At 39.2% G+C, this 14,132-nt stretch overlaps 1 protein-coding gene across 1 annotated transcript; it reads right to left on the bottom strand.

Moving 5' to 3' along the window:
- Positions 1–11,654: 11,654 nt before the first annotated feature.
- foxe3 (forkhead box E3) lies at positions 11,655–12,881 on the bottom strand. Its single transcript, XM_048539837.1, has one exon. It carries the CDS (start codon positions 12,879–12,881, stop codon positions 11,655–11,657), a length of 1,227 nt encoding a protein of 408 aa, XP_048395794.1.
- Between the last annotated feature and the right edge of the window lie 1,251 nt (positions 12,882–14,132).

The raw sequence follows: 14,132 nt of genomic DNA, 5'->3' as shown, positions 1-14,132 counted from the left end.
AATAGAACTAACTGTGAAATTCATAATTTTGCCAAAAAAGTTTATTCTGAAGATTGACAAGATTTTTAACTTCAGCAAAAGAAGAATAAGAAAGTGTTAAAGAAAGAGAAAAGAGGGCCAGAAATGACACAAAAAGAGATTGTATATGTTTTGAAAGGTATATAGAGGGAGGGGAAGGAGCCTGGTAATGTCATTGATCTAGTATTCCAGCAATCCAGGCTAATGCTCACAGATGTGAGTTAAACTATCACCATGAGGGATGGTGAAATTGTATTTTAAAAATCCGAATATATTTCTAAGACAATGGTGACCATATTACCATTGTTGAATGTTGCATATAGTTAACGAAAGTCATTTAGGGAAGAAATTCTGCCAACTTCCCTGTACACACAGCAGTTATTTCCAATCCATGTTAGTGACTTAGGTGAAGGGGCTGAGTGTAATAAATCAAGTTTCTTCATGATAGAAATATCACTAAAAAAGGTGGTGAAGAGAACACAAAATATCTGCAGAGGGAAATAGATACATTAGGTGATTGAGCAAGAACTTGGCAGATAGAATACAATGTGGTAAAGTGTGAAGTCATCCATGTTGATCAGAAAATTTTAAAAAGCTGGATATTTGTTTAAGGGTGAGAGTTTTGGAGGTGTTTGCCTTCAGAGGGACCTGGTTGTCCTTGTTCATGAATCACTGAAGGTTAACATGCAGTTCCGAGCAAAAACTTAGAAAGGCAATGATATTAGCTTTTCTCACAAAGAGACTTGAATACAAGAGTAAATAAATCTTATTACAGTTAAAAAAGAACTGAGATACCACACTTAAAGTACAGTATGCAGTTTTGGTCTCCTTACTTACGAAAAGATAGGTTTCACCAGTGGAAGTGCAATAAAGGTAACTGGGCAGATACTTAGAATGAGATTTTGCACTTTGGGATAAATTGAGAAGACTAAATCTACATTACCTAGCATGTAGATCAATGAAAGGGGATTGAATTGAAAGATATAAAGTTCTTAAGGGCTTAACAGGAGAAATGTGGAGGAAATATTTTCCTTGGCTAGGAAATCAGGAACATTAGTGCACTCTCAGTATAAAGGTTGGATAATTAGGACTCAGATTAGATGAAATTCCTTTACTCAAAGCTTTGGGAATCTATAGAAGTCTCTATGCAAGAGAGATATGCGTGCCCAATCACTGAGTATTGTCAAGGTGGATGTTCATCAGTTTTGAGTACTAAGGGAATTAAAGCATTTGGAAATAATTCCAAAACATATGGTCGAGGTAGAAGTTCAACTTTGATCTTATTGAACGGCAGAGTAGGATTAAAGAGTCAAATGGTCTTCTCCAACTCCTATTTATTATGTTCTAATCATTTCCTCCTCTCTCTTTCATGTACATTGCCTACTGTCTTCAAATACTATTATTTATGGTGGTGGAGATATCTACTTCTTATCTCTTGCAAACTCGCTTCAAATTTGCCCGAAAGTTCCAAATTTGATACAATATTAGTATTCACTTCCTTCAATAGCATCTGTTACGTCATAAATAATGGACACATTGGAATTGATTAGGATTTGCTGAATATAACAGTAATGATCTCAAAATCTCACCCACATGACTGGCAGTTTTATCCAGTTATTTGTACCTACTTTGGAAAGTGCTCAATTGGATACTCTGGACACTTCATAAATATTTGTATGCTTAGAGAACACAAATTCTTTACTTCCCATGCTCAAACTTTTTGGAGATGGTTCAGCACACACATATGTCCAGATATTTGCAGACCACATTCCCAAATAGAAAAGTCATAGTTTCAGCCAGGTAGGAGCCAAGCAATATAAACAGAGTTCTGCCTGGCTGGAACACAAGCTGCAGCTACGAGAGTCGTACTTGTCTCTGTGTAACTATATCTTTAAGATTTCAGACTTATATACAACAGATGATCACTTTCCTTCTTCATCCCCTAACTTAGAAAGGAGTACAAGCAACTTGATTTTTTTAAATTATCCTAAGATGTTTTTGAGATGAAATAGATGTCCTGATTTCCTCTGTGATTTCCTAACAGGTTATGGTGGTAAAGTGATTAATTTTATTCACAATTGGAATGGGAATTTAATATAATGGTCCACATTAAAGCATCCATTTAGGAGCACTATTAATGATTGACTCTGCATTTCCCACATAACTAAGTTGAACCTGGTAAATATTCCTTCCGATTACCCTGCATCACCTCAATTTCCTAACATTGTTGTTCACTGTTACTGAAAGACTGAGAAACAAAATACTGTTAAAAAAACAAAATTTTATTTTAACGAATTAAGTAAGATGAAGCATGATCTCACTCAAGAGACAGTAATAAGAATTTGCACTCTATCACATGTGTACATTTTTGATTGCATTGTCATTTTTTTTCTGAATACCAGCTGGGAGAATATGCGCGTAAGTTTTTATTGTTGACATACCTTCATATCCACTGACCACAAACTATATGTCATCTCTCTCTCACTGTCTATTTTTTCCAACTGGCTGAGTGTATTATGTTTGCCTCAATGGGATGTAAGAAAATTAGAATTCACCGGATATTTTACTCATCAGGAATTACTGTGAACTTACCTAAATGTTGCCAATAATTCAATATTTCTATACATGGTGCTATTCTTATAGGTTAATTGCTTGGTGCCTGTCTTCTCTCCATATATAGTGATTTTGAAAAATAATAATCCTTTTAAATGTATAAGACACTACAAAACGAGAACAGGCAGATTAAAGTACAAGATTAATATTGTATTTAATTTAGCTTTTAGGCTCATCTGAGCACTGAGAAAGCAGTGAACCAATTATTATGACTATGCTGCTAGTACTTGTTTGTACTTTCCAGTATTTTTGTTTGTAGTTTTTTAATATTGATCAAATGTGCAAAGGCCAATATTTAGATTTAAAAATGTGCAGAGAAGATGGAATAGATAGCTTTAAGACATTGAAAGGATGTCAATAAGACTATTTAACATTTAAATTGACAGATAATGTTTTTAAATTTGATGCACTATAAAACTGTGAATGAGGATGGATTAACAAGCACAGAAGTGGGGGGTGAGTGGAGCTTAGTGTGAGGCATCAAATGTGAACCAGAGTTGATCGAGTTGGACACGATGGATGATGAATGGACTACAAATCAGCAATGAGACCACAGACTATGACAAGAGTGTGTATAAGAATGTCAGCAGCAGAGATCTCAGGTGCAGACGGAGACAACATCAAGAAGGTAGGAATAAGTGAAAGTCAGGGTCAAACGGGATGCCAATATTGTGAATATACTGGGAAACTGGCTAAGAAAGTGAACGAAGAAGAATTTGCAGTTGATAGTATAGAAAATAATCTCTGTCTTTGGACGACTGAGCTGTGAGCATTAGATTTTGGACAACCAATCTGACAGTAGAGTGGAGTTTACTGGTTGAAATGGTTAGCGGAAAGATTGACTTGGATGGCATTCAAGTTGTTTGTAGCAAACATGCCCTGTTTATCGAAACTATTTATTGTAGAGCATTATGTGAATGAGGAAAAGAAGGAAGTCAAGAATAACTCACTGGGGACTTAAGAGGTGATAGTGCCTGGGAAGGTAGACAAGTCAGTAATTTAGACAATAATTTAAACAAGGCAGGAGTGCTGATGTCCAGAAATGAGAAAGTGCAGGACAATTTAACTACTTGAGATAACAAAGAAGATGTATTAGAAAGAGGAGTCTTGAACTTGAGGTCATAGTTTCAAAATAGAGGGTATCCCATTTAAGACAAAGATGAGGAGGCATGTATTGTTTTAGGGAATCCTTAATCTTTGGAATTATCTACCCCAGAAAACAGTGGAGGCTTGTTCATTAAATATTTTGTAGAAGGATTGTAGAGCTTTAGGAGCTTTACAGTTAAGTAAATTTAGAGCACAATTGGACCAACTAGGCTTGAGAGGCCTAACGACCTACTCCTGCTCCTATGTTTTGTGCACTTAAGTAAACTTAAACTTTCATTACTGTAGACATGCATGAGAAAAATAAAATCTGAAAATTTATTTATGCTACAAATGGAAAAATCTAATTTGATTCTCACAAATCTCAAACTTGCTAAACCGAAACGCTATTACATGCAAAAGTTGAGACAGAGCAAAATGTACACAATAACCAATTTCACACAAAATAGCAAGCAGGATGAAAACCGGTAAGTTTAATGAGGGATCCACAGCTCGAAATTACTGTCCTTGTAGTGAAGACAGAATATCACTTTCACGAGGTAGAGTAAGGGGACTATTGAAGTCACAGTATCTCTGGATGGAATTTTATAGTGAACTGAGCCACGTGGCTGATGATAAGATGTGTGGCAGAATCGGGCTTTGAGTGCAGCAAGGACCATCATGACATCAAAATCTTTATCATTCATTTTTTATACCAGAACAAAATTCTCTCTCGGAGTGGTAAGATACCAATTGATGGGGATTATTAATTGCTAAGCGCCTTGTTAACACCACACGTCATCTCATTGATATTCTGACTTTCATCTTGCTAAACTCACAAAACAAGCAACATCAAGAAAAGGCAGTAAGGACACCAGAGTGTGCAATTAGCTTATTCAAGTCACCATTTTCTTTGAATGATGTCCATGTTTGACATTAGGTAACAACATCCTGGAGCAAAATATTAGATGGCAGCTCACCATTACACTTGCAGCCCATTCATGAGGCACAGACTTTCATTGCAGTGTGCACCAGTAACTAGCAATATGAAGGCTATAACAGGGACAATTTATGTGCACAGACAGCCATCCAACTCAAAGACTGTGACCAGGCTACATCTCACTTTGCAGCTATTCATTTTGCAACTACTTGTATGTCATCAATGCCAAGCCTTGCCTTGCCTCACTTTACCTTGCCATGCTTTGCCATGTCATGCCATGCCTGTTATATCATTAGCAATTTAGCTAGGGTGAAGGCTTTCATTTCCACTGTTTTAAGGAGCTGGCTAATGCAGACACACAGGCACACTGCTATTCTTCTACTGGATAGTCCCAGAGGGAATGGAACAATCTTGTTGTATGGGATACAAAGAGTCAATCTAACCCCTACAGCATTGCTGGCTGCCTGCGTAGCAAACACACTACACATTAATTCAACTAAATAACCATGTCAGAAATTGGTGGGGGGATAGTACTCAGTCTAATCAAGGAGGACCCCTGTTGGACCAGGGGGTTCTGGTACTGTCAGTCAGGAGCACAGTTCGTACACAGTTCAGGGACTTTGAAGTGATCATGCTCATGTTCAAGTGATCTTTCCAAGTATGTTCAGGGAGTGTTAATAGGTCAGTCCTATAGGATCATGAGCAACAGTGAGTCCAGAAGCATTCTTGTGTATCTGGTGCATTTGAGAGTCCAGGGGGCTTACAAGACTAGTTATTAGGAGACAAGGGCTATTCACTGAGACCAGGGCTCATGACATCGTTGCACAGCACTCTGACTAATGCAGAACACAATTATAATGCTGCCCATGCTTCTGCTGGGGCCGTGATGAAGCAGAACATAGGACTGCTAAAGATGCAGCTCCACTGTTTGGATGAGTCTGGGGTGGCAGCCCTTGAGTACAGTCTGAATAGAGTGTGCCCACCATCCTGGTGTCCTGTGGTTTGCACAATTGCAGCTGGCAATGAGGCAATATCCTGGATGCAAGGGAACTCGGACGACATAACCAATCTTCTGACAAGGTGGATGAGGACTTAGGGGAAGAGGAAATTAATGTTGTCCTTGATAGACCTCAGCTGTATCAGGCATGAAAAGCCAGATGAAACCTTATTGATGCCTGCTTCCAATAGATGACAGCTGCATATAGCAAAGTTTTGACGGTAGCATTTTTTGTCATGGTGCCAAATCTGGTTGGTGTTGTGGTACACAGTTCAGTAACTTCATTTCTGCTTCTCAGTTGGCTTCATTTCTGCTCCCTTTTCTTTTCTGTAAATGAAAGCTCACATTTTGTGTTTGCAGTTGCCCAATTATTACCTGAAAGTGACATTCCCCTTCTGAACAATGACAAGCTGCAGGTCTCCAATGGATTTTGGCAGGAGAATAGTGCTGACTTAGATAGTATTTGCACAAGATGTAACCTCGGGACAGTTAACGTATGTGGCCTGCTGGCTAAATATGGGCAACACAGTTTCAGCCATCTCTCTCTCGCTCTCTCTCTCTCTCTCTCACACACATACACACACACACACACACACACACACACACACACACACACACACACACATTCCCTGTCTCCCACACATATACTCTCTCTCACACACGCACACACAAGTGAATCTCTGGGGTGAATGTATATTTGCAGATACATTCTATATTGTTCAAAAGCACATAATTTATGGACAATGTGACATTTTATAAATTTCTGCTTTAGAAATAAAACCAGTCTGACTCCAAGCCAAAACACAAACAGATCCCAAACAAAGCCTTACACTTAATATTACTTGTCTGACCTAAAATGGAACCTCTTCTTTACACTGGTAAAACCTTTAGTTCTCTCAGGACAGTGGCCGTTGAAATAAATTCAGGGATTTATATACACATAATAATCAATTCAAACCTTCTAACTGATTAAAGGTTTAACAATGTCTTAGGTTTGTTTAATACATCCTCATCAGTGGTGTGACCCTTTGATCTTTTACTTGTAAATTCTGTGTCTGATACTACCTCTCTCATTAACACCTGAAGAGGGAGTAAGACTCCAGAAGCTTATGTATTTGAATAAATCTGTTGGACTACAACCTGGTGTCGTGTGACTTCTGACCTTGTCCATCCTAGTCCAACACCAGCACCTCCACATCATCAAAGAGATGAATTTTTAGCAATGACACTGTTTTCATTGGAGGAAATAAATCTTTTTTCATTGATCAAATTCTGTGACAAAATATCTTACTGAGAAGGGATATTTTCATTTAAGCATTTCTAATATTATTACCACTATTATTGTACTATTTCTTTACTTCGAACTGAGGCATGATTCATGTGATAATTGTATGAGAATTGTCTCAACACCAAGCTTCTAAATTACAAAATTGGGGTAAAAATTATTCTAGTCTTTGTGTCCTCAAAACCAGTTGTTCTTTTGGTTACTTAAAATGAGTCACATAGTTCTAAAAAGATGTTCTTGTCATTCCACTAAAGATAAGTTGAAAACTACAGCAGTTTTATTATGTTGCAATAGATATGAACTAGAGGAATTTAAGTCAGTGCTCAACAGTCTACAAAATATATAAGTTGATTTTCAGCTAATTATTAGGATAATGGCCAAATCTGAAGGAGATTACATCCAGAAGGTTACATTTTGTGATTATAATGTACTAATTGAAAGGCATTCTACAAGATTTTCTCTCTGGGGTATTAGGTACAGTATAATAAAATTTGTTGCATCAGTTTCTTTCCTTTACATTTAGCTTGGTTTTGTACAAAAAGAGAAGCCTCAGATTTAATTCATGTTGGTGATATGCTGTGAAATGTACAGTATATGTGAAATACAACAGGAGCAAAACAAGTTGAATATGGTGGAGGAAAGTCTTAAGATAATGCATGATGTTAGTACCAATGCATTGGATGGAAAATATGGAATGGGTATGATAGACAAGCATTATTTACATGAATTATGACATTGACTAAACTCATGACACTTTAGAACCTTTACATCTGCATGAAACTAAGAGGCAGTGGCTTTTAAACAAATGAACCATTGCTAATGTCAAGATCAAACATAATATTTGGTATATAGACTAGTACTTAACCATTTTTAAGTTGGTGTTAAGTTACTGATTTCCCACTGCAATACGTAGAGGTCGCCCAGCTAAGAGAGCCATATTTAGCAGGAAGAATAGAAAAATACTATATTATTTAAATGGAGAGTAATTGCCGAACATGGTGATACAGAGGAACTTACAATGTCTGGTGTATGAATTACGATATGTTGTTATGTGGATAGGAACAACTTGTTCAGAAAGAAATGGAGTGTTGATGTGAAGAGTGGAATATAAAATTATGGAAGTTTTAATTCAGATGGAAAGGGCCTTGTGAGTCACATCTGGTGTAGTCTGTACAGTCATGAAACTTTTTAGTTGTAAAAGGAAAGCATCGAAGGAGAAACAGTTCAGATAATGTTAACATATTGGTCTTTACCCATTGGAATTTAGACAAATGAGAGGTGGTCTTGCAGAAACGTAAAAGATTCTGAGAGGGCTGGAGAGACTGGATACCAGGTACACTGTACAAAAGTTGGAATTTGTTGCCTAAGAAACAAAGCTTAGGTATGCGGCCAACGCATTGTCCGCAAATAGCGTGTGAAAAACAACAATCGGGTGCAGGGGCTCGGACTTATAAACTGGATGCCAGCTCCCATCATAATTTTAACATGGGTGTGAAATGAAATCACTCTTCACATACGTCGATACACCAACTTGTGGACTGTGACTCCTACCTGAACCTGTTCGAATCTAGAATCCCTACAATGTAGAAGAAAGTAGGCCATTCGGTCCACACCAACCCTCCAAAGAACATCTCACGTTATCCCTGTATTTTCTCATGGCAAACCAACCTAGCCTACACATCCCTTAGCGTGATCGGCAACTTAGCGTGGCCAATCCATGTAACCTGCGCATCTTTGGACCGTGGGAGGAAACACACATAAACACTGGGAGAATGTGTAAGCTCCAAATAGGCAAGCAGCCCAGGTCGGCATTGAACTCGCTGTCACCTCTGTGGGTGTCGTTTTAACTCAGTTTTTGGATGGTTTGGTTGCAAAGCAGTGTGATGTTTATAGCGTCGGTTCAGTCTCTATACCGGCTGAGGTTACCAAGAAGGGCTGTACTTCTCAACCTCTCCCCTAGGCTAAGGTCTGATGATCCTCAAGTCAAATCAGCACCCAATGGTCTTTGGCAAACTAATGGCAACTTGATTTAATCACCTTTGCACTTTGGGGAAGGTAACACTGGCCTTTTTTTTCAGTTGAGACTGACCAACAATTGCTGCTGCCCTTGCAGCCACGTTTCGATAAACGAATAAACAAAATCATATTTTATTCAGCTTTCGTTTCCCCCTCACCTTGCACAAGTATTACCCTTTAATTTAAATTGTACAAAAATAAAATTTGTTACTTAGAATCTCGTTGGGAACTCATTAATTTTCAAATTAATTATTTACTTGGTGCAACAAAGATTTTGCCCAAAACCCGTCGAATATTTTCAGTTTCATAAGAATTAGACGATTTGAGAATGTCCTTGCGTAAGAATGTCTGGCCAAATATCTGTCTGCATGAGCAGAACAGCAAACATGTTCAATAATGCCATCTGGAGATTGCCGTCAATGACACAAAAGCCTCTGTCAGACATCCTGAGCGGTTGCGGCTCCATAGCCACTTGAGGTGAAACTAGAACCGAGAGCGGTAACAGAGGGTGGAAATGCAGAGAACTTCCCAGAACCCACCGGATTCTGCCTTTCGCTGAACGAAATAAAAGGTCTCAACAATCATCAATCAATCGGATTATAAGTGAAATAAACGATTGAGCCCTTTATTTATAAGCAATGCACAAAGGTCGCTGTTTCGTAAAAAAACAACTGATTCGGATGAGAACGGAGCAACCTTCTAACTGCTAGCTTCTTTACTTAATCGAATTGAACAATATAATTGCAGCTCATTTAATTTAAAACTGAGTGCAAACAGATATACAACGTTGAGGGCAATAACTTCGTTTGTGATTTTTATTTCACCACTTTTGTACCTGGAGGCTGGACAAAAGTTGCTCAGGGATTTGCTAACTCTAGATATTAACAATTTGATCGAATGTTTGGCAAATTAAAAGTAGGAATAATTTGGAACAGCGGCCATTGAATGAAAGTACTACATATGAATGAATGGGGATGTGTACACGTAGGCCAAGTTCTGAAGCTTCTTGTTTCTTTGTCGATTTATGTTAGAATTATTTAACGGCATGCCTCTCATAAGCCTCCCCAGGAAAATTTACGTTCCTTACGCTAACGCTGAACCGCCCCATACCCAAGGCTACAAAATTAAAAGTTAAATCCAGTATACAAGGACCTGTCCCAGGCAGATCACAACTACTATGTGATATAAGTGCAAATCATTGATGTTGTAAACTTTATTACGTTCAGGAAAACCTGTTTCTGTCTCTCTAAGCAATCTGAGGTCATTGTAAACAATGACAGGTTTGCATTAACCAGGTGTTATAAAACAAAGACAGTGCCATCTTCAGTGTAATTTTTAAAAAATTGTGACCAGTACAGACAGTCGGATTTCGTCCCATGCCTAATTCGAACAGCAGCTTTGCTGTTGTGTAAGTCCTTCATAACTATTTTTATTGAGCAAATCACAGATTAACAGTTTGACAAAAATGACCTACTCAGAGGAAGTGATTCCTTAAATGTCGCATTCAAAAATGCCATTAAAGAGCAGCAGTTTCGAATTAAATTGTCAATATTACCCATTGAACGTATTTTCATAAATAACATAAAGAAGTGGGGATATTTTTTGTCAGACGGGACGTATTTCCATTACTTCGAAATTGAATATTTAAGAAACAATCTCGTGTAACGACTTTTATTGATTTTACTGTCCTCATTTCGTTTCTGACTAGTTTCAGCTACATCCGGGTTTAATTTGCAAACTCATACCTACAGGCAGGTATACAAAGCTATTTTAAATTCCACATTATTCACTATCTGGTTTGTTACGGGTTATTTTAAAAAAATGATTTCCCATCCATGAAGAAACGGGAATGCCTGCAGCTCTGTTACTTTGATTTTCTCCGTAAATGTACCTCTCTGATAGGCAATTGGCTCACAAAATGCATTGACCATACTTGATTCAAGTTTCTTCACTATTCCAAGTGGGAGCTCAGGTTTGTGGGCAGGAAGAACTACATTATCTGAGAAAGGGTCAAACGGACCCAAAACGTTGACTCTGATGTTTCTGAGTCTGCAGACCTGTTGAGCTTTTCCAGCAACTTCTGTTTTTGTTCCTGATTTACAGCATCCGCAGTTCTTTCGGTTTTTATATTTTATATTATGCTGCCTGGGAAGAATGTACAGTCAAAAGTATCATTGCTGTCTGTCCATAAGCAAAATGAGGCCTCTTTTGTGATTCTAAACGAAGTTTCTAATGCACCATCTTAAGGGCGTGTGTTTCCAAAAGAAAACACCAATTTCCTTTCACGTAAAAAATCCAGTATTTATTTTTTTGTCGTTTACGATAAGAACATTTTTTTTAAAAAAAGTGTCGCATCTAATGCAGCTGTTACACAAACACAACGATAAATATTTTCTCGCCGAAACACATAAAAAGTACCACATAGTATTCGGTGAAACTGGTTCTGGAACGAATTTTGTTGACAATTGGTGACAGATGCGTATCTTTCCCTGACAAAACAATCCTGTTTGTACTGAAATGTACGTTCTTACAGTGATGAGCAAAGTGTGAAAAAACAACGACACTGTTTAATTCGTGGAAGGATAGAAAGACGCAGAACTTTGGCGCTATAGTTCGGAATAAATATATAAAAGAGCTAACCTCGAGTCGTTTTGTGGAAAAGGAATGTCACTTTTACTGCTTCTCTCCTAAAAGCAAACATTCTACATGAATCTTTCAAGTCCAGGCGCATAATTGGTTTGCCTCATATACGAGGTATTGCCATTGAACTGAGTAAGCCCATTCACCTGATGGCTGGATAAAGCCAAAAGCTGGTCAGCGTGATCGGAGCAGCTGTTTGCTCTCATGGACGGTATGGCGAGCCGATTTGCAGGACAATACATCTGGGTATGATTGGGCGAGTAATTGGCCTGGGACATGGCTAAATGGGGAGGGGATGTAGAATAGGAATAGGTCATGTTGGAAGTCACGCTGTTGGAAGACCTGTTAAACATGGTCCCCATCCCAGTGGGACTTACGGGCTGTGTCTGGAAACTATCGGTCCCACCGACTGAACAACTGCCCATCGTTCCGAGCTCCCCATTTCCGTGAGAGTTCAAATCAATGCTTGACGAGGCCTGCAGTACAGACTGTTGGCTAATGAGATTGTCGATACTGAACATCCTGTGCTGAGCCTGGCTCAGTGCTGAGCTTTGGTAATGATGTAACACGGCTGGATGATGGGGAGCAGCGTGCACTTGGGGGCTGTAGCCAGAGCCCATGTTCGGATATAGTGGATTGGGGTAAGAGGCCCGCCCAACCGAGGGTGGAGTGAAGGCGCTGGAGTTTTGCATGTAGCCGGGGTAGGTGGTGATGTCTGATCGCTTGAAACGTTTCCTCCGCCGTAAAAAGCTCCCGTTATCGAACATGTCTTCAGCTGCCGGATCCAAGGTCCAGTAGTTGCCCTTCCCCGGGCGGCCAGGCTCACGGGGAATCTTGACAAAGCAATCATTGAGAGTCAGGTTGTGTCGAATGGAGTTCTGCCACTTCTTGGAGTTTTCCCGATAGAACGGGAACCTGTCCATGATGAACTTGTAAATACCTCCAAGAGTGAGCTTCCTTTCAGGCGAGTTGGCAATGGCCATGGCGATCAGTGCGATATAACTGTAAGGGGGTTTCCCACGTTGGATAGGACGCTTCCTTCTCCTACCAGCAGAGCTCGGTAACAGGCCCTCAATATCGCCCCTGTTCCCGTCATCTCTCTCCGCGCTCGGGCTGTTGCTTCTCGGCTCCGATTTAACCATCACCTCCTCCTTACCCGGGGAACTCAATGACACATCCGCCGAGCTATCCAGCGGACTCGAAGCGCAGGAAGCTTCGTTGGAGGACTGTTGGCACTCTGCAGTCATGCTGCAAATGCCGGTAAAGTAGGAAATATCGGCGAGATTCATAAACTGCAGCCTGGGGTTTACCCTGTGCACTGTCTGTTAGGTTCACTGTTCGGGAGAGTGGCGATCAGGTGCTGAACTGACGCCACCTGGCTTATATGTCAGAGCTAAAGGAGTCTGGCGCCACCCTATTTACCCTCATTGTGTCAAAGCTTTGAAATGCTGCCCACCCACCTTCCCCAAAATCTCTTCAACTAGGTACACAAAATAATAGCCATCCCGCTTAAAGAGTGATTTGGATCTTTGCTGTTGAATTCAGTGGAAGTAGCCATTACGGACAGTTGGTAGAAAGTTTACAAAGGTGGTTGGTGATGTGTGAACGAAGCTGCTGTACTGCAGGATAATATTGATTCTACAGTTCTACTCACTAACTCTAATGTGTGCACACAGCTTCTTAAATGATGTACTGTGCATCCTAATTATCGCATTAAATGCATTTTGTGTTGTTTTAACTTGACTGTAATTAACGAGTTGACTAAATAAATATTTACCTAAAGCCTTGGAATCTTGACCCATTGGAAGGACTGCTGTGCTGATTGCAGCAAAGTTACAATGTCTTCTACTTTGACGTTAGAAGTTATCTATCCATTGCCAAACCAGACCGAAATTATATCATCATTTAGCAGACAATCCGTCAAATTAGTTAACGGGTGGGAGGTTCATTTACCGTGTTAGTTTTACCAGGTCTCCCCTAACGAAAACGAAACGTAGCCTTACTTAGGACGGAATTAAAGTTTTACATTTCAGAATCTGAAAGGAAACTTTCCAATTCCTTTAACACTTCAGCAATGAATTCAAATAATTGCAGATAATATCTGAAGGGCACTTGTGGGCACTATTTCACCCAGAGTACTGGAGGCTAATATTTAATAAGCTTGGGCAACTGCGGAGAGATGAGATTTTATTCGATTCTACATCGAGATGTAAAGGAGGCTTTGGCCTCAAAGCTTGATTTGGTTTGAAACTGGGAATAAAACAGCGGAACAAATGTATTTTAAAATTCTCGCGGAAAATAAAGACACGTTAGACAAATCAAAGACGTGATTTTAAGTATTTATACTAATTACTCTCAACAGTTGAAGTTGAATTTGGTTGGGGCTGTATGTGTGAATGATCCATTTCTCCCTACTACAACAATTTAGCTACAACACGAATAATGTTTATTTTAAAATGCAACATCTCGGATCAGGCAGAATTAAACAAGGAATAGAATTGGGAGAAATCATAAATTAAAAGCTAGTTTCGTATATGTAA

This window comes from Stegostoma tigrinum, chromosome 8 (assembly GCF_030684315.1).
Source record: "Stegostoma tigrinum isolate sSteTig4 chromosome 8, sSteTig4.hap1, whole genome shotgun sequence".
NCBI classification, from domain to species: Eukaryota; Metazoa; Chordata; class Chondrichthyes; order Orectolobiformes; family Stegostomatidae; genus Stegostoma; species Stegostoma tigrinum.
The sequence above is the reverse complement of the archived record's forward strand: the minus strand, read 5'-3'. Positions and strand labels throughout refer to the sequence as shown.